This window comes from Pogonomyrmex barbatus, unplaced genomic scaffold, assembly GCF_055798465.1.
Source record: "Pogonomyrmex barbatus isolate J1 unplaced genomic scaffold, ASM5579846v1 scaffold13, whole genome shotgun sequence".
NCBI classification, from domain to species: Eukaryota; Metazoa; Arthropoda; class Insecta; order Hymenoptera; family Formicidae; genus Pogonomyrmex; species Pogonomyrmex barbatus.
The window spans coordinates 6,137,711-6,164,912 of record NW_028297109.1 but is presented as its reverse complement, the minus strand read 5'-3'; the positions used below and the strand labels follow the sequence as shown (position 1 = coordinate 6,164,912).

At 40.7% G+C, this 27,202-nt stretch overlaps 1 protein-coding gene across 9 annotated transcripts in view; it reads right to left on the bottom strand.

The window, feature by feature from the left end:
* Window positions 1–122: 122 nt before the first annotated feature.
* The window catches only part of usp (retinoid X receptor ultraspiracle), a 77,819-nt gene continuing 50,739 nt past the window's right edge, over window positions 123–27,202 (bottom strand). For 6 of the 9 annotated variants that reach the window (XM_089072443.1, XM_011643088.3, XM_089072439.1 and 3 more), the window contains 5 exons: window positions 19,148–19,274; window positions 18,644–18,805; window positions 7,679–7,982; window positions 6,588–6,907; window positions 123–6,330 (listed from right to left, as the gene is read on the bottom strand). In XM_089072443.1, coding sequence (XP_088928569.1) covers window positions 6,057–6,330; window positions 6,588–6,907; window positions 7,679–7,982; window positions 18,644–18,805; window positions 19,148–19,274 — 1,187 coding nt within the window. In that variant the 3' untranslated portion in view covers window positions 123–6,056. The remainder of the gene's footprint in view (window positions 6,331–6,587; window positions 6,908–7,678; window positions 7,983–18,643; window positions 18,806–19,147; window positions 19,275–27,202) is intronic. The other 3 variants (XM_089072444.1, XM_089072442.1, XM_011643087.3) reach the window with 1 other exon arrangement.

Here is a 27,202-nt window from a genome sequence, read left to right as displayed (position 1 = left end):
TAATTTTAAATCCGTCTAAGCATTTATATATACATACATTTTTTACGAAAACACGAATGATCGTATACTTCAGGAAAATGTTTTAATTACATTTCAGTTTTTTTTTTCTTTGAATAGAGGTGTGCCGTGTATATATTATATATTTGTCACATATTGCACTTACATACACACATACATGTGTAAGCGATCATATTGTACATTTCTCCATTATAAATCGAACCACGATGTGAAAGATATGAACTCTTACTGCTTCGCAAGCGAAAGTGTGATGCACAAAACTTGTCTGCCTCCGAATAACACAATAATAAATATACTGCAAAGGAAAAAAAAAATCCAATCGATCGTGACTTATTTATCTTCGTCATAAGCGCACAATGTGAGTAAAGATTTACAAGGGCGGGTGTGTAAATGGTACAAAAATATGACAGTCTTTTTTTTCAGTTCATAAAAATATTATATTTAGATAAGTCAGAATAGACGATCTATCTCTTGGCGCGAAACCGTACATTATATTTCTTTACTCAGGGATTGTTACTAGCCATACTGTTGTACAAGTACACTCATAGCATCACTCCCCTCGTTTTGCACATTCTTGCCGCAACCAATTTCTCACCCTCTCTTATTCTCTCAGTCTCTCTCTCTTTCTCTCCCTCTCTCGCTTGCTTCCTTTACATCGGGATCTCTTTTTATCTCTCTCTTTCTCTCTCTCTCTCTCTCTCTCGCTCTCGTGTTTCTACATTATTATTTTATATACCCTCATCTCGCTTTCGGGGTGTGTGAATATATTACTCTTATTCTCTCTAAAACACTCGCTCTCCTCACCTGAGAACTCGACGCCTTCGTACATGATACTTTGCACAAGTTCCGTACCGTTATATTTGAAAAAAGGTGTATGTTTACATTTACAAAAGCGTATTTCTTAATAGTTTAGTAGTAAATATAGTATAAGTATGTAGACAGATTTTTCGTAAATCTACAATAGATGCGCAAATCAAGAAACGTCCCGTTTAACTAAAACGAAATCATATAACTTACAGCTCAAAAAAAGATAGAGATGATCTCGAGGGATGTATATACATACATATACATACACAATACATATGTATATAAAATACATATATGCTCATGTACATATATGTATTAATTAACTATATCGTTTTGCTATCTACGGAGCACAACCATATATAGTGTCGTTGATTATTTAAAGCCAGTGAAATAAGTTATATATAATATAAAAAAAAAAAAAAAAAGAAATTTGCGACAGAGTATCGTACAACACGCCTTGTCCCACTGTAACGCAAGCGGGAGGTTGACATCGAAGATCGCGGTGCCTTGAAGATTCTACGTAATGGGGCGATTACATCGGAGACTTACATCGAAAAGAAAAAAAGAAAGAGGAAAAGCGATGTTTCATAGGCATTTCGTATGCACGCCGATTAATGATTAATGATTATCCGTAAAGTGGAATGTTACATTCAACATTTATCGACAATACAATTATGGTATTCACCAAGTATCCAATATCCGGCATTGCAATCGGAGAGTTTTCGTTTAGATATTTAGACACGCCTCTTCGACTTGCACGCGAGAGGGAAACTCTAATTCGAAATTATTAGCGAACGTTTCTTCTTTTTTTTCCCTTTCTGATCGCGCGTATAAATGCGTGCCCTTCTTTCTGCGGAGAGACCAGAAGGAATAATAAAAAAAACGACCGCAATTCCGCGAAATGTCGCATCGCGATAATTATCCGAAATAATATTTGATCGATAATGGCAGTCATACAAGAATTAACTTATTAACTTTCTTAATTAGAGATTGCCCATACGTAAATTGTACGACGATTTTATACATATAGATGTAACATACTGGCTTACAATTTAGCTCGTTAAAGGTACGGTATTTTTAGTAGGACACCTGCTACTGTGTTTTTTTTTTTTTTTTGTTAAGTTGGGTATACCTTATACGCGCTTGATAAGAGTAAACAGTATATTATTAATGTTATCGGTATTATTATTACTATTATCATTATTATCGTTATTTATTACTATTATCATTATTATTAAACTTATTTGTACTGATCTATGTAGAATGGGTGCGTAGAAAGGTCAATTATGCTACCAAAAGATGCCCTGTCGTTTGCTTCCTCAAATACTCAGGTGACGATACAAGAAGCTTAGGAGGATTTTGCAAGTTTGAAAATATGTATGTCGGACGTTTACCGCTTTGAAATTGACAAAAAGAAGGAGGAGTGAGGAGAAGAAAAAGAAAAGAAACGGCACGTGCAATGAGAAGATAATGTACCCAGGGTTTCGTATAAGTACAAGACACAAAAGCATAAAGGAGGTGTGTACAACGGATACAAAAATAAATAAAATATAGTATCCATTGCTGTTCTACAGTACAGAAGGATCTACACAGCGCACCCGATTCTTCCACTCTAGGACACTGTTACTAGATACGTAATAAGACTGTTACTACACACGATTTGAGCATCGTACCATTTCAATGATACTTCAACGAAGTATGGCAAAAGCATTTAAGTTTACATTAAAGTATACTCGGTACACACACACGATCCAGCGGTATTTTTCTTTTTTCTCTCGAACTCGTGCTTCGCGAAAGAAGCTCGGTGTATTAATTACGTTTTATTAATTAGCAAACATCACGGCATTCCAAAGACCACTCTTGTAAATCCTCTTACCTTATATTATGTATCTGATCGCAGGACATAGAGCTCATTTAATCTGTTCATTATCTTTGTTAACTCTTTTCTTTTTCTTTTTCCTGATCACTACTGAGGTTGTTGCATTTGTATTTGTGAAAGAATTCGGTTTATATATATTCATATATTATTTATATATATGTATAGATATATTTCCGTTTTTAACATTTATATATTTATATGAAACTTCATTCACAGGTAGCTTCATTCGCGCCCTCCAATCCTAATGGTCACTTACAGCATCGATTTTTTTTTTTTATATTTTGTGAGGAATTTGAAGAGGTGATCGCTAGTTGCGCGATTGTTCAGAGGTAATTTTGGTCAGGTGCTTTGTTAATAAAAGTAACGTGTTGAAGTAACAATTGTACAGTCAAATGATAAGCTGATAATAAAATCTCGCGTTCTTTAATCTGCGTTTTTACTTAATAAATCAAGACTTGAATCGCATATATCGGGAAATTAAGTCGATTTACAATACTCGATATTACCCCTGCGTTCGCGTTAATAATGCGCCACGAATATAACCCGTCTTCCCTGAATGCTCAAAAAAAGCTAAAACAGGCATCTTGAAATGAATAGTAACTCCAGCATGTGTTATAAAAAAAATTATGAATTTAATATTGTGTTTGTTTCCCGCGGTACGCATAACATTAAAAACTCTCATCAAGTAGATAACAATAACCAACAACTAACAATCGTAGGCATTCACGCAAAAATAGAAATATGTTTAATAATATACAATAATATTATCATAATTTATATTATTGAAGTAAGTATGATCATTCCCTTACTAATTCTAGAGTAGTAGAGTAAATCGTATCAATGATTAGAGCTGAGAGTCCGGAAAGTATCAAATATTTGTACAACACTCACAAAATAATGAAATGTTATTTCACAATAATTTTATTTAAAATAAAAAAATAACTTTACATCTGAACGCTTACGTTATAACATAATTGCTTCACGTTATATTTAATTATAATCATCAAAACTTCATAAATCCGTTAAAAATATATGAATACGCGCGCGCGTATAAATTTAATATTATGAACATTTTACGTATCTCTATTAAAAGAATAAATCATTATTATACAATATTACACATCTAGAAATTTTTCAAAAACAAAGAACTGAGTCAACATAATAATGTTGACATAAACCTATTAAAATTCGACTATCACACAAATTATTTTGTTAATTCAATTTTTTCATAAGTAGAAATAGTTAACAGATAGAATAATAATTAACAGTCTCGTGAAAAATATATATGTATATATATATATATATATTTTTTTTTATATATATATGTGCAGGTTTTGTACATATCTTTTTTTATATATCTAATAACATTTAAATTTAGAAAATAAACAGCTGAGCAAACATTTCCAGATGCTCTGCTCCGCCTAATTTATAAATCTGTCGGATCCGTCAGCTCACGTCATATGATACGCAATTCTGTAAATTACTAACAACGAGAGTAGGGTTCTATCTTAATCCTGTGTGTCCACGATCAGTTTATCTTATCGTATGCTAGATTTTTATAATATAATTATACATCTCGCAAACGTCTCTTTTCTTCAAAGATTCGAGAGCTCTTGTATCTTTGTTTTTTTCTTTTAAATCTGTTTTCGCGCATTGAATATTTCTCGAGGAAAACAAATCTCACTGCCAGTAAACTATGAGAAAAAAGAAGATGTCTATACTCTCTCTACTCTATTTGCTGCCATGTCGAATTTGTACGAGACAGAAGACAGCATTCCAGCACTGCGTAATTTATGCGTAGTAAGAGTTTGTCATATCGTTAAATCTGTTTAAGGATTAATGAAGAAGATCCGAGTATATATAAAACGAGCGTGCATTTTGCTGAAAAGAAATAAAAAGTTAAACGGAAACCCTAACACCTTGAAAAGTAAATACTTCGCTTGCACGCTCTGGTGACGTCAAATTGTTGCAGTTATCTTGATATCTTTTATCACGGAAACATGCTGCGTATAAAAAAAGGAGGCTACCATGCGTATATTTAATTTAATCGATAATGAATTAGTAAGTTCGTTTCTTTCCTATACTCTAAAATACAAAACAATAAATTATCGTTAAACTTGCGCACTGAGCGTAAGAGGGTACGCATTGATGCATGTATGTATACATATCTATATGCAAATAGTGGCTCTTTAAAGTAACGATCCGAATCGAGGCAGAGTTGGAATGTAAAGGTGTCCGAGAACTCGCGAGTACAGACCGCGTCTTCATCGAATCGAGTGTCCGCCATCGAAAACAGGATTGCTAAAACGATCCGTGTGATACGCGTAACATTATCGAAAGAGAGACGAGAAAGAAAAAAAAAGAGAGAGACAGACCGAGAAGTAACAAAGAAGTAACAAAGTGCAAAAATAAAAAAAAAAAAAAAGAAACTTAATAGTTCTAGGAACTTCTGTGACTGCAAAAGTGCGATTCGACAAAGACGCGATGTCTGTTCCGAAACAAGGATCGATCGATCGTCGGCACGAAATATCGTGTGGAACACGATCTTCGCTCGGATGATGGCACGACACATGTCGCAGGCTAAAGAGGCAGCGATTGCGGTTAACAATATTTTGTGTTTGTACAGGTAACTCTATCTGTCTACGTAGCTTTTTATAAATCAAAGCGATCACTTTGCTCATCTACTGGATAAATCGAACTGAATTTTCTGTCAATTGCAGTTTCGCATCATTGATCAGAGTAAAGCGATAAATTTGATCGGTTATCAAAATTACCGGTATCGAAATTAAAACTAATTATCAATCGAGAACGTGTCGGAGTCTAGATTATGCAGACCGCAGTCGTCCACCGCGCTCAGATTGTGCTCAGATGTACGCGTATACAAGCTGTACAAAGGCGAGGACGCGTACGCACGCGTGTACGTTACTATCGGTTCTTCTGTACGTGCGTGGCGTCGTCGGCCAGTAAGACCGCCTCCTTACGCCGGACATAAGAGTCGCTAAGCTCTAACAGGAAAAAAAAAAAAAAAAAAAAAAAAAAAAAAAAAAAAAAACATAAATAACAGGGCGGAGAGGAGAAACGGGAGGAAGGGAGAAGATAGGGATGGCGATAAAGAGAAGTAAGTAAATTCCACCTCGCTCGACGCACGGGTAAGTCCATACTGCAACGCGGGGAAAGGCGATGCAGTATAAAAATCGTTGCACTTCGAATGCAAAACTCGACTCGAATGCGGGTCCTATCCTCTTTCGACGTTTTCTTCTGCTTCTGCTTCTCCTCCTTCTTCTTCTTCTTCTTATGCTTTTTTTCTTTATTACATATCGGTGTGCCCCAGAACGCGGCACACCTTCTGCTCCTAAGGATCCGATGGTGTCTCCAATATTTGCAAGATGTAGTTATCGATCGACCCGTTGCCGATTATCTTGAAGAAAAATAGGTGCTCCAGGCACTTAAGACCGATCGAACGGATGGATGGCAGGCGAAGCAGCAGTTTGGCGAATCTACCGGGGTCATCCGGGTAGGTTACGCGAGTGTATTCCTCCAGAGCGGCGTAGATCTTCTCGCGCAACAGGTTGACCTCCTGGACGGACTTGAGGCCTCGCACATCGGGATTGAAGAGGATAATAGATCTGCATATTGACATTGATATTAAATCAAAAACCATTCGTCAACTGGACTATTCTGCTTCGTCTAATTTGTTGTAAAGAAAAAAGAAAAAAAAAGAAAAAAAGAAAAAACTAGGTCATGAACGCTCCAAAATTGAAAGAAGGATATATTTAGTATATATTTATAGACATTCTTTCACGTCGTGACAGCTTTCACGTCGAGTCCATTGTATAGGAATTCTATTGAGAAATTGTTAAGAGGATTATTTCTCGATAGTCACCTAAGACACCCGAGTTCGGTCCTGTCCATTTTCATTTCGCGCATCTTCGACACGAGTTCCGAGAGCACGCGATCGAATATCGTGGCCACGCCCGCCTGTTGCGCCGAATTTCGATACACCGTGTTGCCCACTGCCAGAGCGATGCCGTCCTTCACCTCGATGGAACGGTGGGAGAAGGCGGCTATTAGCAGCTCGTTCCAGCCGGCCCTGAGCAGAAGCACCTGATCCTCCAGCGGCAGCGACGTAAAGTGCGGGATGTGTTTCGCCCATGTCACTAGCTGGTACATTTGTTCGGTACTCGCGGCGCAAAGATGTGCATTCTGCGCATTATAGAAAGTGGCGGATTAGCGGCAGAGGGATGCGCTTCGATAGAAAGCGGGGCGCCGTTCCTCCGAAGAATCGTGACGTTGGCATGATCATTACGCCAAGACCGTTCTTCGTAGAACGGCAAATATATTCCTACAAAAATCTCAAAAAAACTATACGTTTGAGCTGCATTTTTATAAAGGTCTCACGCGCCTGTTTTTTACACGCTATCTTGAATATTACAATCTAAAAGAATAATATTGAAGTATCTAAAAATTTGGATCCAGATCTAAAAAATAATTTCGATGGACCATTATACAGAATGTTTTAAATTGGTTGTTTAAATATCCAAAATTTTTACGTTATTATCATCAATTATCTTTTAAAATTCGTACGACTCAATTTTTAGATACTTCAACAAAACTATTTTTCCGCGTACGAAATTAATAATTGTTCTAAAACAAAGTGAAAAATCAAATATTTTCATCTTGTTTTGGAAAAACATATAAGCTGTTTATTAATTAACAATTATGATCTAGGAGATTTCTATTCTAAAAAAAACTCGCGATTGTTAACCCAAAACATTTCATTACTACATATCTCCTTTCTCTACTTATTCATTACTACAAATTTCCTTTCTCCATTCCTCCCGCGTCGGAAGGGGCGGGATACCGTGGGGGAGGGGGAGGGGGAGGGGGAGTGGGGAGTGGAGGGGATACGAGCTACAAGCGAGTACGACACGCATCGATACGCAAAATCTTCATCTCGGGCGTGAATATATTTACCTCGTAATTTCCCTGCTCTATCTTACACTCGACCCGTTTCTCCGCCTCGAGGATACGCTCGATCGGCATGTCCGTGTGCAAACTGCTCGTACTCTCCACCTCGCTCTGATCTCGCTCCTTAGTGCGCTGACGCTCCTCTTGCACCGCCTCCCTTTTCATCCCCATCGCCAGGCACTTCTGGTACCGGCAGTACTGGCAGCGATTTCTCTGCCGTTTGTCGATGATGCAGGACTTCTCCTCGCGGCAGGCATACGACAGATCCTTACGCACGGTCCTCTTGAAGAATCCCTTGCATCCCTCGCAGCTGAAAGACGAGTTTCGCTTCAGATAATGACAACGCGGCATTACACGCCGTTATGCTGCAGTTTTGCGCGATTGTCCTATTCCAAGACGGAATCCGATTTCGAATCTCTGAAGAGTACCTCTCCAGATTCTGAACGCGGCCGCGAACGTTTCCGGCCGCGTTCGAATTTAATCCGAGGCCTTGGGGGAATTTGAAAAGTCGGCGGTGGAGTATCCAGAGTATCGGGCCGAAGAAAATTGTTACGCGATTTATGGCGTTGCACGCCATTCACAGCACGCGGGAAAAAGAAGTCACGACAGAGCGAATACTTTCGCGCTAACAAAAATATTTACGCGCTTCGCAGTTAATTCGCAATTATTCCATTTTGATAAATCGCGACGCATTTATTATATTACACTCCACACGTTTCCCACGTTTCAAGCGGCATTTAAAGTAGATTATAAATCAACGTATTTTATAAAACAATGCAATTAAAACAGTACAATTTCAAACGAGTAAATTACATTCTGCGTTCTCATTTAAACGCGCGGAGATCGAGGAACCGGGTTGTGAACGTAATTAAATTTTTTGCTCCGGAGCGAGAGTTCAAAGAAACGCGGTGAGTTTTAAAATACGGGAGGGATTGTTTCAACCTGAAGGAAATTAACGTTGCGTCACGGAATAATTATTGCGCTGCCCATCCGCGAAAGGTGAATCACGGCGGACTGCCTCGTATTTCGCAACAGTGCGACGACTTAAGTCCATCAAACGATTTGTTGGCACTTTTCCTCGCCAACGTTCTCACATCAGTTTCTTCGACTCGGGGATGCATCGGGGATAAAGTGTCGCGGGTTTACGACTTCTCGCGTGCAATTCTTACGGCTGAGCAGCTGTCGGGAACAATACACACAAAAAAAAGTAAAAAAGATCGTTCAGAGGCTGACGGCGCTAACGTAATCTCGATTTTTATGAAAAGCTCTCGGAGCGTTGTTTATCGGCGCCTGACGATTAAATCACCGACTCGAACAGTGACAATGCATTGTAAATTGCCTTCGGCGGTACAATAACTTTCACAGCCACGAGACAGATTTCCGTTCCGTGTTGCCTCTTCGGAAATAAACCCGAACGACATTTCGATCATTCGCGTTGTCATTCGGTCGCGGTTGTTGTCGTCGCGATCGTCAACGATCCCGTGAGTCATGACCCGCACGCTCCTCTCAGGGTCGTCGTTTTTAAAGTCCTTGGAACGTCTCCAGAAATTCTCCTCCGTTTGCGGGTGGGACCAGAAAAGCGACGGCGGGAATCCGCGCCGCGGTGAATTTATTTTCGCCGCGAAAATACGTGTCGCGTATTTTCGCAGCGACGGCGGACGGCGCGCCCCGCGAGCGATTTCGCGGGAAGCACTCTTTCTTCGCCGGTGACAACGAAACGACGCCACACGTCCCGAAAAACGCTATATCCTATAGCGCCCCGAGCGGAGAATAAACAGCAGCGGCATTAAATTCCGCTGTCATCTGCTAAAACGTGAATAAAGCCGCTGCGCGGCGGAGATGCGACACGCGCATCTCCTCCGTCACGAACCCCGTCGAGCTGAGATTTCGGCCTCGAGATGCTTGAACTTGAGAATAAAATCGTTCGTTTCCCTTCGCGTTCGTTTTCCCGTCGACTCTCGTCTCGTGGAAAATCCAGCGTTTATTTCGTGCAATCCGGGGTCTTGAAATTAATTCGCGCGGCAGTCAATGCGACTAAAAGCCGCTGACGGGAAGCGAAGATTCGCATAAAGTGCATTCACCAAGACTTAAAGGTAAATCAAACGGCCGCCGTATATCGTCTGGCTCTTCGGAGAAGAGAATTCTCTCCGATTTTGTGTCTACACGATGGGTGACAATCGCGGCCCGACGCGGGGAGACAAACGATACGGCGTGCTAATCTCGTGGATTTTGTGGAGTAACGATGTTGCTATCGAGAACGTGCAATGTTCAGATTTTACGAGACTTGTCATCGTACCCATTGTGTAACCCTAAACAGACGCTGTTAATAATAAAGACGCGTAAATAATATAATGCTAGGTTAAAGGAAGGTTTGAAAACTCGATAAATTTTAATACAGACATAGGAATGAGTTAAATACAAAAATCTTTTGTGATATATATCAATAAAAAAAAATATCAATACAAAAATTAGTATTAATATTAATACGATATCAATATTAATAAAGATTATTTACGAGTCCAAAGGGTCTAGTGAAATGTGATAAAACTATCCCCAAACATAATTTAATGAAATAATTATCTACAAGTAGTTTACTAAGAGTAAGTACTTTGTATAGTTCCAATCTCCTAAATATCGTCGTTAAGACTACAAGGGTAAGTTTAAAAAACTAAAGTAATTTATATCTCATGCTTGATTAATATATAAAAAAAAAAAAATAAATTTTTAAAGGTGAACCTTTCAAATAATCCTTTTAAAAAAAATTTGAAAATAAAATTCATGTTTCATTATTTATACAATGCAACGATTAACTGTCAATTTGGAATATATTAAAAAAAGAATAAAAAAATAATACATATTTGAAGTTCAATGATTAAGTCTAAATCATAAATAAATCCAATAAATTATATACTTTAAAGTTATTTTATACAAATATATAATAATTTACTTAATTTACTTCATACTTTTTTCTAGCTCTCTTAAACAATGCTAATACAGCGAGGAAGGGATTTGATCGCACCCTGAGAATTCCTGATAAATGTAACTCGTAAGCTTGGAAGATAAGAAACGCCGAGAGATCTTCTTTTTTTTTTTATTTCGAAACGCGTATAAATCCGACGGAGAGAAAGAAATCGCGCAGGTTTCTCGGGATGCCATTTACTTTCCGATCGTTCGCGTCGGCGTATGTTCCTTTGATCGAACGGGCTTCGCTTTTCCACCGACGATCGCTAATTCGCGGCTCGATTACGGCGAGAAGGAAGGCTCGATTGCGACACCGTCGTGTCCTTAATCACCACGTAAGTGACGGCCGTAAAGAAGGAAATTCTCATACCGCGAGCGCGGAGTAATGACAATCCGCGACGTATATCACGCTTTTCTCGGCGTCAGCACGAGGAGATAACGCGAAGGAGAGACGCTAATGCCGCGATGATACGGTATGGGACGATACGATGTGATATTCCGATAACCGGTGCGGCGGGTATTAAGAGGTGCATCGGATATTTCTTCGGTGTGTAGGCGGCACGGAGCACGTGATGCAATTTCTGGACCACCGTGACAGCCGTTTGATCTCGCGGAGTTTATGCGAAAGACAAATATTCATGACACGAAACACGTGTAGAGCTGCTCGGCCGCGCTGGCCGTCTCTCTCTCTTTCTTCCTTTCGCGTTCTCCTTTCCTCCCCGTCGCGGCTTGAAAAGACCTTCAACGCCATATGCACAAATAACGTCGGTGCAGAAGCGACACGGTACGTGGTTTTTCACCCGAACGCGAGAAATTCCGGCGGAAAAAAGGGAAATGAAAATGGGAGTATACGAGTTTGTTTGATGTTGAAGATAAAGCAACTATGTAGAACATTGTTTTTCTCAGGCCGATGTTTTCAGCGACCTTTAAATTTCTCTACCAGAATTCATAATATTTGAAAGATCAGACTGAATCTTGCATTTTCAAAGCGTTTTTTTTGCGTTTATCTCAAACGCAAAAAAAATTCTCAGAGAGTTCCCTGACGTTCGAGGCAATTTATCAAAAATTTCAGGTAAAGTAAAAGTATTTTTAAATGTATGTTAAATAAATATAATATTTATTGTACAAAGATTTTAATATTTCCCATTCGTAAAAGTTTATAAAATTAAATTAAGCGTCAATCGGATTTCAATAAATTTACGAAATATTTTGTAAGTATCTAAGTAAGGATTTTAAAAAATAAATATTTTATATTAAATAAAATTTACAAATTTTATTTTCAAAAACTACAAACTACAAACGAAAAATTATATAAAGCATAATTGATAAGAGATTTAACTTCAATACGATTAAAATAAATTTTATCTTTATTAAACAAAAGTAATAACTTTGATAATAATAACTTTGATTTTCAATAAAATTTTTTATAAATATAATTTTTTTTAAATATTTCCTAATTTTTCAAAGCATAAACAAATTCTCTGAGAAATTCTTCCCTCAAAGAGATTTTCCAAATTTTCCCAGATAGTAGACATCTTATTTTAAAAAACTTAAAGTAAGAAATTGTTTATTTACTGCTACTCAACACAAAGTAAAAACTCAATACATACAAAACACACACTTATCACAATCTTCTAGAACTTATAAACCACAAGATCAAAGGAACTAGAATTGCGACTCGGATTAATTGTCGAACAATAGATCAGATACAAATCGCAATCATTAATAATAATCGGCTAAATAATCGGATGATTATATTCCGATTGCGCCTGGTTCGCGCGCAATCGTTTTATTTTCCACTCGCATAATAACGATCGCTTAATAACGAAGCTAATTCAGGACAGTGCGCGGGACGAGCGCGGCTTCGATGGCAGATTACCATGAAATTGAAATAAAATGACTCCCCGTGCGTGGTGCCGTCGCGTACTACGTTCCTCGCTCGTATCGCGAGTATATAACGCCGGACGGTCGCGGCGCATTTAATCCGTGAGAAATGGATGCGCCGCGGTGTCGTGGCGCGCGAAAGGAACGCGAAAATAAGAGCGAGCGTATCGCTCGCGCTCCTCCGACTCCCCCCTCCCCCGGCATCCCCCCGCGCGTCCGGCATTGTGCGCGTTATTACTGCAATTTGCGGGTGAGGGGGCATCGCATGACGTTTATGCATTACGCGGGGCGTATTAACATGTCCGAATGTTGGGAGGCGCGAGACCGGTTTTTATCGGCAGCGAGTCTCCCGAGTTAATTACGCGCGTGAGATGGCTACAAATTGCCCCGCGTATTTTTAATGAGATTAATTAAGTTCCCGCGAGAATATATACCTGCGCGCCGCCCGTCACGGTTACGGGTCAGCGGTTTTTCGCTTTAAATCCACCGCGGAATCGGGATCGACCGCGTTCCCTCCTCGTTTTTCGCGCAAAGGAAATAGATAGAGATTCGCGAGATTCGAGGAAGAATCTCGAGAGGGAAACGTGGCACGCGTCTCTTTGCACTTTGCGTGCAGCAAAAGTATTGAACTACATATAAATTTTATATTCATGTCTTCGCGAAATATTTTTTAAAAAAATATGCATAAGAGAGATATCACTTTGCAAATGCAAAGTGTATCTTCAAGGTGTCTACTTAAACCTGAAAAAAAATTCTCTAAGAATTTTCTAATTTTTAAAGCAATTTCTTAAAAATTTTAGATAAAGTGAAGACATTTTTAAATGTATCTTACAAATAAATATATATTTATGCAAAATTTTTAATATTTCTTCCATTCATAAAAGTTTTATAAATCATAACATTAAGAATCATTCGAGTTTAAATAATTAAATTTTAAAAACTTTATTAAAGAAATTATAAGAATTTTTTAAAATAAATATAAATATAAAATAATTTTTCATTTGTAGTTTTTGAAAAATTTGTAAGATAAAGTTTGTAAATTTTATTTAATATAAAATATTTATTTTTTTAAAATCCTTACTTAGATACTTGCAGAATATTTCATAAATTTATTAAAATTCGATCGATGCTTAATTTAATTTTATAAACTTTTACGAATGGGAAATATTAAAACCTTTGTACAATAAATATAAAATAAATATTATATATTGTATAAAATTTTTAAACATTATTTTCAAAAGGTTCCAAAAAATTATATAATGCATAATAGGTACAGAATTCAACTTTTATAAAATCATCAATCTATCAAAATAAGTATTGGTATTCATTAAACAAAATGACACCTAATACAAAGTCATCGTCTTTGATACTTATTAAATTATAAATTATAAAATCATTAAATTGTAAAATCAATATGTTCTGATGTTTAGAGTAAATGGATTAACAAATAATTCAATTAATAAATTCCTGATTAATAATATAAAGATAAAATATTAGAAAAAGCAACTTTAAAAAAGTTATCTGAAAATTTCCTGATTTTTTTAAAGCATAAACAAATTCTTTGAGAATTCCAGGTTTTCCAGGTTTTCCAGATAATAGACATTCTGATCTCTTATAATTGAAATGTTAATAGATTCACATCTCGTGATTCCTAAATTAATTCCTAAGTTAATCAATTCATTTTTCCTAGGAGGAAAAAATAATAAGGAAAGTACGTGGCAACTATTTTTTTGCCAATCTCGAAGGCATTCCGTCGTTCGAAGAGGAACGAACAGCAGTGGGTTAAAGGGTTAATTAACCGCCACTGGAGCAAAGTGCCTATATACAGCGAGAAGAGGGAGTCCCCCCTCCGCTCGTGGAGGAACTACGGGTGGGTAGTCCTAACCTCGTGAGCCAACAGCGGCAAGTCCAAGGTTGACGGGGCTCTGATGCAACGCAAACGTCGGCCGGGCCGGTCTACAGCGCTCGGTGCAGCTCGCTATCGCGGCACGAAGAGCGAGCGAGAGGGAGTACGCGGGCGGAGGAAGAGGCGAGAGGGGACGATGCACATCAGCCGCGGTGCATTGGGATTCCCTGCACGCCGGGCATGCACCAGCCGTGGAGCAGCGCTCGACCTCCACATTGTAGCACTCTGATGACGAGAATGGCTCGAGGTCGCTCGCCGATTCACAGAAATTGGAGCGGAATTCGCGATATCGAATATGTTTTTCGGATCGACCGCGAGAGTCGGTTCCGCGTAGCTGCGCGAACCGACTGCATGGAACTATCATCACGCATTGCGTGTATTGGAAATTCTGTAACAATGTAATAACGCTCGTCGTAGTCACCTGGGATGACTATCAAAAAATGAGGATCCCCGAATCGAGATGAAATTAAGCGAAATTGTGATATCCGCAGATATCTTCTTAATCATGCGATAGATCCTGCTGGTATCTGTTCGTAAATCACGCTCGGGTCGTTTCACGAGGATTGCTCGAACGTGCAAAATTCTCGAGAGAAAGATTCTTCTCAAGTCCTTCAGACGAAAGGACATTATCCTGCGAGGGAGAGTATTATCCATTTGCACACCGGCGTCGGCGCTCTTTTTACGTTGATCCCAAGTCGTTACGAAGCGGCTCGACTGCTTTTATCGGAGAAGTATGTTAAGAGATCGAAATTCAGAGAGGTGTGTATATATATATATATATATATATATATATATATATATATATATATGTGTGTAATTTGGAATATGGGTGTCTCGATATAGGATAGAGATCCCTCCTCTTCTTCACTATCATTACTTTCGTCGCACTCTCGGATTGTATTAGAGAAAGACGAGACAAGTTTTAATTGGATAAGTTACTTTGAGACTTTTGTATCTGAGTTTCGTAAAGCCACCACGGAGAAAATGTTAACGAGAGCTATCGTTGTAATGAAATTCGGGGTGCTCCGAGGTACAACGATATCGAATTATATCAACGACAAAATAATCTTAATGGAAAGCCGAACAGACATAATGATATTAATTGCCTCTTATATATTTTCTCAACTTTTATATTTTTATTCTCGACGTCTCGATAATAAAGTTATTCGTGTGATATATTTGAATATAAAAAATTTTGAGATTTATAAAAAAAAGCTTTATTTTTTTTAAGTCTATGTGAATGATGTAAGAATTGTAAGAGATTATTTCAAGCTTTCATATCCTTTTTCTCATGCTTAAAAAAAGTTTATACAAGATGTAATTAATAAATATTTGACTTTAGAACATGAACAATTAATTTTTAATTTTCAAATATTTTATTATAAAAATCAAATTTCTTTCTGATATGTAAAACTTCTAATTCTTTTTTATTATAAAATCATGGTTACAAAAAAATACAAGAATAAAATGCTATACTAATTATCGTGAAATGATAAGATTTAAAAATATACACAGAAAGAACGATTTTATTAAAACATCTAAAAATTTGACTCGATACATATCTGAAAATAATTTTGATGCTCGAAATAATTATATAGGACGCTTAAATTTTATAATCGCTACAAAAATTCTTAATATTCCAACAATTTGAACGTCTCTCACAATTATTATAGCCCAACAAATTTAGACTTCAGCAAAACTGTTTCTTCCATATAGATATAAGCGACTTCAAAGCGTTTCATGGCGTTAAAAAATTGATTAATCAATTCTATCCATATATTATAACTCGTTACATAATTTAGACCGCGTTCGGTAGGAATTCTTCGATAATTACGAAAGGCGACGCATGTGCGCGGTGACGAGACACGGACTATTGTAATACAGCCGACGCGCGGCGTTTGCGTCAACGCGTTCGGGCGAGCGGTCTCGCGTGTTCGCATAAAAGTCATCGCAGATGTTTCTTCCTTTTCAGCGATGCATTTTCGCGAAGAGACGCGCACGCAACGCGGCGGTTCGCCGCGATGGGACCTGTTGCAGCTGCGGCACGAAAGACGACACGCGGACCCGTTCTCGGGGCCGAGACGTGCGGCGGAGGCTCTTTCACCTACTATCGCGTCCCCCCCTCCCCTCCCCCCCGCCCTCACCGATGCCTGTCGCGTTACGTGTCGCATTGGTTCGTCGACATTTTTATTATTCCGCCGCTCGACGCGGCGGTTCGACGCACCGCACCGATTATGCAAACGCGACGCCGCATTTGCAGCTTTTTCTTCTTACGTGCGCATGCAAGAAACGGACACGAGAAGGCAGCAGTTAATAACCGAGGAGGAGCGACGCGACGAGCCAAAGTTCAGCGTTGACGTTTCGGATTTTCGAGGAATGATACTGTAACGCGAGATCTGAAAAATTTTTCCATACAGCAGATACATTCGAGAACTTCCGAAATAAGACGGAAAAAAATATTTTGTGTTACGACACAAAATAAAAATATTTTGTGTCATGCGTTAACACGCACCGATATACGTTGACGATAATGACGAATCTCCCTTTGCAAATTTATTTATATCAGCTAAATATATAATAGTTTTAATAATCCATTTTTAATAATCCGTCATTAGCTGCGCGGTAAGAAGAAACGATTTTTGCTAAAAAAATTTAATCAAGTACAGATTTGAAAATAATTTTTTTTAATTAAAATAATTACGTAAGGTGATATAATATTGCAAAAATTTTTAATATTCTAGCAACCAATTGTTTTTGAATTGTTTTAATTATGGCTCAACAGAATTATTTCGCGTTTGGACAAATTTTTAAATACTTCAGTAAAATTGATCTTTCCGTGCACACAGCACCAAATATTATCTTTTTCGTGATTAATTATTTCCACCGCGTGTATAATCCAATTAATAATCACCGAAGCGACTGCGCGATAATTAAACCGGAGTAACAAAGTACGTTCGATATTAAAAATTCCGTATGCCTTCAATACTTGAGTGAAATCATGATCGTTAAATGCGATTGTAAATTCGCAGACGCGAAACACTTTGACGAGCGTGTTCTACCCTCCCTCCCTCCCTCTCTCCCTTTCGGAGAAGTTAATGCTACTAGTCCCTCGAGTAAAGACACGAGACAGCCTCGAGACTTATCGAGCGTTAAATAATTGAGGAAAGGTCGATGGTTGCCTCGTCGACGTCGTGCTCAAGCACGATTCTGTCGGTGAAAACACCGGGGAAAAAAATTTTCCCAAGCTCGCCCGTCCCGCTCGATTTAATTATTCGGAATCGTCACTGCGCATCGAGCGCAATACTTACTTTTGCAGCGTCGAGTGCAGGTCGGAGGGTAGCGATAATTGGAAAAAACAAAGCATTTATCGTCGATGCTTTATCGTGACGCGCCGCTATATAGGTGACACTAGGCCGAGCCGCATAATAAACGACCCGCTTATTTATTGCTTATTCTTGGTTGGAAACCGTCGGAGGATTACTCGTCGTTCCTTCCCATTAACGAGGGTCGAGATTATCAAGCGAATCCGAAGGACCTTGGCTCGCTCTCTCGCGACGAAAAAGTCATCTGGCAAACACGACGACGACGGACGGATTCATATTCATATACATTTCTCTCTTTCTCTCCGTCTTTTTTCTCGGATAAATCCGTAGGGGCCTTTGTCGCGCCTTTGGCGAGCCCGCTTCCTTCTTCGAGAAACGCAACAGAAGAGCGCGGTAATTATTTTTGCAGTTGACCGCCGGGAAACGACGCACGATGAGATGCACGAACCGAGGGGGGGGGGGGGATTCAAACGGGTTTGTTCGCCTCTATTGAACCCGGCCGCTCGAGAGAGATTCAGCCGCAATCGAAACGCCGATTACCCGCGAGCGTACGTTTCTTGAATAAAATCGCCGCGCGTCAAGGATCAAATTTGCATGACAAATACGAGCGAGATGCGAGGAGGAGTCTCGTTAGACTTTTATCCGACGCACGCCTCTCCTTCCTTCACGGAACGTATCATCGCTTTTAAACATTCTCCACAGATATCGCGATAGACAGCGCAATAAATCGTTTCCTCAACCCCCCCCCCCTCGCGGAGACTCCACCAGCACTTCAGGACGGAAAGGAATAATAAGTAAAGATCCAATAAAGTAAACGGAATTATTATTCGGTCGGGGAGTATCGCTCAACTAACGAGTTCGTTGCGCGATACAACGATACGGAAATGATGCACTTACCTATAAACACCGTAGTGTTTACCGCTCGCACGATCTCCGCAGATCGAACACAGGTGTTTGCTGCCCGACAGCGGATGATTAGGCGGATAAGGCGTGACCGATTTGCTCTGACCGCTGGGCGATGTACTCAGGAGGTTGCTGTGACAACCAGCATTGAAGGGTCTTTACATGCAAAGCAGAGAACGATCGTCTATGAAATCTACGCCGCTACGACCGTAGCATGCACACATTTCAGACACACTTTGCACTGATTAATGGATCGCGACATATGCACTTTTTAATATCTCAGGAATCAGGAGATTCCCTACGTTCCTTATTCAAAGTAACTCTTGTAACTCCCTTTAAAAGATATCACTAAACAAAAAAAGAAAAAAAAAAAAATAAAAAGAAATTTTTTTCTTCATCAAAGTCGCTCGAATTAAATTCAATCGAATTAAATTCCAGTTCTCAAAAATCCAGTTCTCAATATTCGCTAACGACAAGTCGTCACGGCGATACGCTTACCCTGGACTGTTGGGACCCGATGGGCTGAAGTTTCCCGGATTGATAAGGGCCGTGTCGGGCTTCATGTCGAGAGGACTCTGCGGGCCCACCGACGACATCGACATATTGCTGTTGTCCAAACTCAGCCCTGAAACACGAAAAAAAAAAAAGTCGAATCTTTTAGTCCATCGAGTTCCCATCTATCGCGTTACATCTATCTTAATGTTCGCACATTCAATGCTGCACGAGCGCCGTTCTCGTGTCACGAGATCGATCTTTTCGAGACGAGGGGGGGGGGGGCGAAAAGAGGGGGAGAAAAACGCCTATGTAAATTGCCGGCAATTCCTGATGTTGCGTGAGAAGCGCATCCATTATCCGTGCGATTATCGGCGCGGGTATCCTTTCTAAAGCGGTGAAAGGGCGCCGAGCGAGGATCAGCAGGCGTCTTTTCCGTATCTTCCGCGTCCTTCGGCATTCTCCTCTCGCGCCTCGGACGACGGCGCCTCTCGACGAGAGAGAGAGAGAGAGAGAGAGAGAGAGAGAGAGAGAGAGAGAGAGAGAGAGAGAGAGCTCACTGGTGATTTGCCAGTTACGGGAAACCCGAGACATACGTAAATCGCTTAATTCATGTCTCGATCAACGCGTTTTCTTTAAAAAAAAAAAAAAAAAATTACGCAAAAAAAGAAAAGAGCGATTCCGCTCTCGAAGGTCGGACGGAATTATCCGATCGCGAGAGAAACGTGCAATCGCGAGATTTGCGATCGTTGCAGGTGCGAAGGCGCTTGTTTAAGCGTCGAGGTTTGTCCGCCTCGAGTAGACTCTCTCATTATCCGGGAATTCTGTCGAAGGGATTTCTTTCTTCGGCATCGCGTGAACATGGAGTCTTTCCTTTGCTGCGGAATGAGGAGGTTGCACTTTACGATATCTCGTCGATATCTCTGGTATTATAAGCGTAGTAATGTGCTATTTAATCGATCAATTGAGTATATTACATATTTGATTCAGGGAAACTAAGAATTTATATGAATTTACATGAGTTTAAAGCGGTGAGATTCTTTGGTTCGTAGATTCTCGGATCGTACATAATATTCAATGGAATAGAAAAGATTCCACGTTTAATTTCAGAACTAAAAGATTAATTCCAAGCCTAATTCCAAGACAGAAGATTTTATAAATATATAAATATATGTACACACACACACACACACACACACACACACACACACACACGCGCGCGCGCGCGCGCGCGCGCGCGGAAAAATAATTCTGCTAAAGGATCTAAAAATAAATTTGTTAAATCATCAAAATAATTACATAGAACATTCAAATTAACTGCTAGAATATAAAAAAATTTTGCAATATTGTTTTCATATTTAAATATCTGACATAAAAATCTGATAGTCTAACAAAATTATTTTTCAGGTCTGTGTGTCCAAATTTTTAGATCCTTCAATAAAACTGTTCTTTCTTCATAAATCTATTACCGAAAATTAATTCTAATTGATAAAGTATCATTTATAATTTATAGAAGCGAAATTGTAGAAGGGAATAGATTTAAAGGCTCGCCAAATTCTTCCAGATCTGCGACATTTATGGCTTTAAAATGTCTGGAAGGATTCGTTCGTAATACCAACGAAGACCCTTGAAAGTGAGAGTTGATGGAAACAAATACCCGAGGGGGCAAGAACCCATGGAGCGGAGAATCCGTGAAAGTGGGCTTCTAAAGGGCGGTTTTACGCAACTGAGAATGCGCGGTTATTGGCGTTTGTATTGGAGGAGCTCATTTACGTTGGCATACCGCCTCCAGATTGCCCGGGTAAACGAGTTTATAACAAATGAGCCTGCAACAAAGTCTTGCGCGGGAATGCAAATTGCGCTTAGGGGTGAACGAGATGAAAACTTCTTTCGCCAGCCACGAAACATCGATACTAATTGATGTACATTATATCGCCAATTTCAACATGAAAACATCTCGTGGAATTACGGAGTATTGATCCCCATGATATGTTTTTTTCTGCTTCCCTTGAGTGTTTATCGGCCGTCTCGGCGGTCGTCTCGCCCTTCTTTACCCTCCACGACATGGATTCATCCTCCCTCGAGGAGAAAAGTCCTTCTCCGCGATACAAAAAACCAATCCATTCTTGTGCCGACGCTTATTCCCTTTAACGACGGCCAAGTGATCGATGAAGGTTTACGTTTCATGAAAAAAATTTTCCCCACAGAAAATTCCCCCTTATTAGTAACAATCCTTTCAAACATCGAGGGATGCCTGAAACCGTCTTTTAACGTACACACCGCGAGTATCAAAATCAATCGTTTTTTATTGGCTGCGGTAAAAACTGAACACCTACTCCGCTCTCAATCGCATAAATTGCTAATCGCATCGCGCTATAGCGAATAAAGATGGCGGCAGATAAAGATTGATCATCGCCTATCTAAGATCGTCGCTTTACGAGCGCGGAGCAATGCCTTCGCGTCTATTATTGTACAACGTGCGCGATCCTCAATCAGCGGTAGTAATCATCTAGCGTCAACCGAATGGGTCGTCTCTCCCCGACGACCTTGTCTGACCATCGCGAGCATTTTTCACTTTCTATATTCAGGCAGCCGGTCCATTATTGCCCGACGATGGCGAGCCCCCGCGAGCCCCCGGGCTCGCACCTCGGGCTCCGCACCGGCGTTTTCTCCGCACCGTGGGAGTCAGGGTGGAACGTCCGGGAAGATAAACGACATTTTAATCGACTCCAGACACGATCGCCGAGGGACGCGATGTTGACGAATGTTTGCGAGACGACAAAGGAAGGAGGCGGCATTAAGCCCCGTCTGGACGATCTATATATTCGGAGGCAGAATTCAGGATAGAATTCTATCCTACGGTATTATGGGTCGAATTAATAGAGGCAATTTATAGAATGAGATTTTGCACTAATTTCGCAAATGTGCTCTCCTCCATTTTCGGTCTCGGATCGAACAAGCTTCTCTCTCTTTAAATCGCCTGAAAAATATTCTAGTTCAAAGATAAATATTAATGGAACTTGTGAATTTATCGCGGTCTTGTAACCTGTAATTTCGATCTCTTCATAAAATGCAAATTTAAGATAGCGTGGAATTTTTTTCAAGCTGTTCAATTCCACCGCGCATTCTAGATCGTCTAATATGGGCTTTATATCGATAGAGGTAGCCGGAGAGCAACGAGCGTTCGTTCAGACGATCCGTCGTTGAGGACGCGTCAAGTGCATCGGTAATTGCACGCCTGACGTCACTCCATCACTCTCCATCTCTCTCCTTCTGCGCTCCTTCTCGGTTTCTCTCGGCCCACTCGGTCGACCCGCTCGCTCGGAAGCGCATCACTAACCGACAAATGCGCAGCAGACGGACAGATTGGGATTTATGGCGGTGATGCCACTGCATCAGAGATAACCGTCGAGAATCGATGGTCACTAATCGAAGACGGCATCGACGTCTCCAAAAATCTGATATTAGCGTGACCACACACATACACACACACACACTAAAAGATATAAGAAAATTTTATCAAAGATATTATTATTAAATACTATCGTAATTAAAATATTAAAAAAGAATCAAAAGAAAATTTACCTCGTTAATTATATCTGTATTAATTAATGCTTTTGATTAGGGAATAATTTTTTTAATTTAATTTAATTTAAATTCAATTTATTTATCTCGAGTAAATTACGTCGTTGAGATATATATATATATATATATATATATATATATATATATAAAAATAAAAAATAATATCGATCCTTTTTCTAAGACGGCAAGCGCTACGCCACCGCGAATACGGCGATTATTTTTAGGCCAATGCAACGGCCAGCGAGCGACCGATGCGTATTATATCGGCCGCCGGGAGTTCGTGGACCGAGAAGGAACGAACATTCGATCAGGAGGAGCCAAGCCGAGCTGAGCCGAGCCGAGTCAGTGGAACGGGGCCACCACGTGGTCGCTCCGGTGACCCACAAAATGATTTATGCGGTCGATCCGAGACCGTGGAGAGTTCGCGCTGGAATTATTCCTTGGGTGCTCGGCCCGTGTGCCGGTAATTCGCGATAACGACCCAAGGATCGAAATAGTACGGCGAGCGAATCCCGTCTCTGTTGGATATCGGATTTTAGCATTCGCACTCTATTTCCTTCGCGATAAAAAAGAAAGAGGTGGGCTGTCGATAGGCCGGATAAGAGACACATATTATCGCGCATTAGCCTCCTCGTGTCTACAAGGAACAAATTTCGCGAACGATATATTCGCAGTTTTGTCTCGACATTCCAGAGTTCCAGCCAGCGTCGGCGTTTGAATCTCGCCGTTTTGCTTCTCGCGCATTTCCACAATTGTTTTTTCCGTGCCGCCCTGGTTACAACGGGGACGGTACGTAACGAGAGGCAGACGCGTTCGCGCTCGGCTCGGCTCAAGAAGAAATTTCCCCGGCGAATCTCTTCGGCGGATCGTCTTCGTCATTTGCGTATACACGCGCGAGCGATGATCTCGGCGAGCATTCGCTCTCGGCGTGCGTCAGCATCACGCTCCGCACGCGCGGAGATGAGTTATACATCGAGGTCGTAGCTCTCGCTCCTCTCGCGACTGACTTCTATTTCGAGTACCGGGTCGTCGTCGTCGTCGCCGTCGTCGCTTGCGTGCCACTCATCACTCTCGTTTATTAAGTACCGCGTCGCTGGTTTAATTACGCAATCGGCCGACCGACCGACCGGCCGGCCGGCTGGCGGACCGAAGGTCGTCGACAGTCCGCGAGAGACTCCGCGACGCGGAGCGGAGCGGAGCGGAGCGCGCGCGGCGAGGAAGTGCAGAAATGCACTATAAGATAGAGAGAGAGAGTGCATCGCGATGCGCCGCCCTTCTTCGCGGTGCAGTCACTCCGTAACTTTACAAATGTGTAAAACAATAGGATAATATGTGGCATTGCTCGGCCGACAGGATCTTAGGTGTCTCATAATTTTTTTCATGTTTTCCTAATTAAATTTTTTATTTATAAATTTGGAATAATTGCTTATGTGCCGTTATTATTAACAGACTTCCAATGCACCAACTCAAAGCTACATTCCTATAAATTGACAATCAAATCTGAAAATCGATTACACGCCCCTTTTTTTTCTTTCTATGTGAAATTCTTATTGCAAGATATATTACCTCAGGGAATCGAATTTGGATCAATGCTTGCAACCTGCTTTCTGAGGTTTCTTATCCTTCGATCCTTCCTGAGGTATGGGTGATATTTATCGCAATCATATAAGATTTGTTTTCTGTTCCTGCACTGAGCTGCACTAAAACTTTTCATCTCGCTTCTGTCAAACTTTAAATATATATTTATTTTATTTTAAGTACAACGAGTGCACATTAATTTAGTTGCAAAAAACAGATCAATAGTGTTTTCGATTGTAGCGAGTTTTGATTCGGGTTATGCCATCATAGTGCACTTCCTATACCTGAAGCAAAATGAATACAGGATGCGAGCGTTAGAAAAAAAAAAAAAAACGAAAAAAGCGAGTGCGGGAAGTGCACTATGACAGCGTTGACTTAAATAAAAACTTATTTAAATAAAAAACGCTAATATATTTGCGAATACGTAGCATTGATTCGGTTCGTCCTTTAGCGCCCCGACTTGCTAGAAAAATAAACTGAACCAATGCACGTCAGTGCACATATAGACTTAAAGAGTTGTAGGAAGCTCGCTACTTTAAATTTAAAAGGATACGTTAGAATAATATTTTTAAAAAACCAATTTTTTTTTTAAACACATTTATCGAAAGATTGAGATCTTAGAAATACGCTCCTGAAAAATTTCAAATGAAACTGAGAATATCTTTCGCTCAACTGAAACTATATTCATATAGTTTCAAAATTTTCCAGAATTTTCATTTATATTTTCACGTACAAAAATTCTTAAAGTATCTTCAATGTCCACCCAATCATTTTTTCTAAGATTTATGATTATTAAAAAAAAAAAAAATCCCACAAAAGGATTTTTTCGAGCCTTTAACTGTAGCGCGTATCCCCTTAAATGTGTAATATCCCGGCGGGAATAAAACAGAGGGACCAATGCGATCGCTTGGAAAAAAATGTAAAATTGTAGCCGAGGAGAACACCACGGATCTTTTTACATTTTATATATTTCCACGTTGGGGAATACCGAGCGTGGTGAGCAGCCCGGTCGCGCCAATGATTTAGTACGTGGCCAGAGTCGCAAATTAAATCTTCTTGCGACGACGCGATATTCATTCCCTGCGAGAGCTCGGAGCCGAGACCGCGCATTAAGTAATTACAGACGAGCGGAGGAGCGCGTTGCTGCTGGTCGTAAACGCGACTTGAAGCATATCGGCGCATGCGGAGGGTGGGACGAGGACACGAGAGTGGTCACAAGGCTAACGCTGCCGGTGTGACGGTGTATATTATAAAGAGTACGCGCGCACACACGCGGACGTTGTATGCACGCATATCTATATATGTACCGGCAGTGTCGGGCACCTTGACCAGACGCAAACACGACAGTGCAACGTACGAAAACAGACGCATACACGTAATGCACAAATGTGTGTGTGTGTGTGTGTGTGTATCGTATAAATTTCGCGTGTATCCGCATCGAGATGGATGAGCTGCGAAAAAGAAGGGAATCGAATTCCGAGAGTCGTTCCTCTTTGCGGAGCGGAGAATACTTTAGGCGTATGTCTACCAGCGCTTTCGACAGTCTTTAAATATTCATCGAGAGTGTGTGTGTGTGTGTGTGTGAGAGAGAGAGAGAGAGAGAGAGAGAGAGAGAGAAAAGGTGGTCGTCCGACCTACACCAATGGTGATTCCCAAATGGTGTCTGGCGAAGACTGAATCGTCCAATTCTGTCTTTGAAAGTTGACCGCACGTGGCGAGAAAGAGAGAGATCGCGCGAATTTTCTTATACCAGTACGTTTTCGGAATCAAGGTCGAGTGTAGAGTGAAAATTAGCGTTTGCGGCTCGTGACGCGAAGCTGTGTTAGCCTCCGAGCGTCGTTTTCGCGACGTGTGCACATCTACACGCGCGGATGCGGATGCGATGGAAACTCGATAGCACCGAGAAACGTAAAACGAAGATCTGTCTACGTCACACGTGATATCGCGACTCTTTGCAATCACGGGACGAGGGAAATTAATGCCGGCACGCCCTCGCCGGAAGAAATGGATTAAAAGTCGCGAAAAAAAAAAAAAGAGAAGAAAAAAAGCTCGACCTCACCGCGCTAGAAAGTTGAATTTTCGCGCGAGGAGGAACGTGTCCCCGTTGTTCCATCGCGTTGGACTTCTGTGCGTTCTGTGTTGCGTGTTCGATTATTCGTATTATCGCGAATTTGGAGTCCGCCACTTACGCGCGTAACGCGATATACCTCGGGCTCGTTGCAGCAGCCCGTCATTATCAGCGACGGCCGGTGACATGCGCACGTTGCGAAACTATTCTCGGACGTGGGAGGAGGATGAATATTTATGCCGCGAGAGAAGAAGCGTCGACAACCTTGAAAACGGCGATAAACCGTTCGGCTGCACCGCTTCATTGCATTCCGTGTCGTCGAGGTGGGCACGGCGAGAGCGCCGCGAGGCGGCCGAGCGGCACCTCGGCAATAAATTCAACGACGATAATGAAGTGGATTGCAGAGTAAATTGGTAACGCGGATAAATACGTATAGAGCCGCTCTCGTAAAATGGATCACGCGTGTGTCCGACGCGGGTGGAGCAGTAATAAGCGCTACGTGAAAATCGAAGTCGCGCTCAGCCCCGCGATTCCATTACGGAATTGAAATGTAATATCCAATTAATTCGAGCTTAGGCAGTCCCATTTATATATATATATATATATAACTAACGACGATATATAAGCGCGGGCTTAGACATAATACTCGTTGAAACTCGCATGATAAATTAGCGTCAATTCGTGGGCTGAGTTCGCCGCCGCCGCCGCCGCCGCCACGGAACCAGTCCATTAACGGATCGGGCATTAAAAGCATGAATTTCTTTTTTTCCTCTATTTTCTGCCCAAGCTGCCTCATCCCGCCGTCGTTTGTTTCCCGCGAAAGCCAGCTT